We start from the raw sequence: 1443 nt of genomic DNA on the forward strand, positions 1-1443 counted from the left end.
ATTTTCCTTGGCTGTACAGGACCGTAAAAACACATGCAGGTATACATAAAAAAATTTAAACCGTATACATTACTCTCATTAAAATTCAATATGAAAGAAATTCAATATGAAAGAAGTAAAGCTGACAAAATGTACATTTACATCAAATGCGTCATTTAACCACATGCAGGAATTTAAATACTAGACCTTTGGAGTTATATACAGATACATACTCTAAGAGCAACACACATCTATGCTCTATTTTATGTTACTGTTGTACGTTGTACTGTATTGTAAAGCGCTCAGAGCCTGTGTACTTTAATCTGGGTTGAGCGTTATATAAATGTCATTTATTATTATTATTATTATTAACCGTCCGAGAAAACAAACCCTCTCGTGTCGAGGAGGACATAGCGGTTGTCGTAGACAGGTTGAGGACATCGTGGAGAGTGTCGTGGTAATAATAGTAATATATTATGTGAGGCATCGTGGTGAGATCAGGCGCTCGCCAAAGTAATGAAGAAATTTGTCAGAGATTTTCTTTTTTTGGCTTAATAGTAAAAACAATTTTTTGTGTGGATTTTACTGAAAAACATTGATCAAAGGCACAATAAATGTCAATGTTCAGTTTCCAAGGACTCTCATCAGGCTATGGAAGTTACCCAGTTTTGGCGGCCATTTTACCCTGAGATCAGAAACCCAATGTTGTATCTGCTCCATCAAAATCGTAAGATCATTCGGAGTCCGTGTCAAGACGTTCAAGGAATTGCATTCGAAAAAGCTTGGCCTGAGATGAATGTGAAACTCAAAATGTTGACGTCAAATTTTTCCAAAACAGGTTCTGAGCCGCAGATAAAACTTTGTAATTGTGAGGTAGCGGTGTGTCAGTCGCTCTTTTTTTTTTGGTAGTACTAAAGGACCGTTATCAAGTCAATGTACGTCTCTATACTCAAATGTACTCGTGTAACGCGCATGCCGACTAATTTCCTTCTCCTCTCCTCTCGTGGGTGGTTGGCGGGTGCTCTGGTGTAGTTTGCTCCTTCTTTCCTATCAGATATCTATCGTCCTTATCTCCCCTCCTTCTTTTTAATGTATGTTACTCTCTTGTAGCTCCTCTAATCTTCAGTACTTATATGACCTTCCTTATTGTGTTGCAAGTCCCGTAAAACACTACTGAAAACTAAACTTCTCCTCTCGTCTCTCTCGTCCAGGAAAAAGTTCAAGACGATTAAGTTTGGCACCAACGTGGATCTCTCGGACGAGAACAAATGGAGGCCACAGCTTCACGAGCTGACAAAGCTTCCGTCGTTCTGCCGCGTGGTGTCGGGGAACAACATGCTGAGTCACGTGGGGCACACCATTCTGGGGATGAACACCGTGCAGCTGTACATGAAGGTGCCGGGATCACGCACGCCTGGTGAGTGGACACACACACACACACACACATGCACGGCCGCACACACA

The 1443-nt window shown here is 41.4% G+C and overlaps 1 protein-coding gene across 1 annotated transcript in view; it reads left to right on the forward strand.

Annotated features, from left to right (window-relative positions):
* The window catches only part of LOC101851269 (lysine-specific demethylase 6A), a gene marked incomplete at its 3' end in the record, with an annotated part of 10662 nt that overhangs the window by 5306 nt on the left and 3913 nt on the right, over positions 1 to 1443 (forward strand). Inside the window, 1 exon segment of the mRNA XM_035969943.1 lies at positions 1123 to 1382. Within this exon segment, the coding sequence (XP_035825836.1) occupies positions 1123 to 1382 (260 nt within the window).

This window comes from Aplysia californica, unplaced genomic scaffold (assembly GCF_000002075.1).
Source record: "Aplysia californica isolate F4 #8 unplaced genomic scaffold, AplCal3.0 scaffold00199, whole genome shotgun sequence".
NCBI classification, from domain to species: Eukaryota; Metazoa; Mollusca; class Gastropoda; order Aplysiida; family Aplysiidae; genus Aplysia; species Aplysia californica.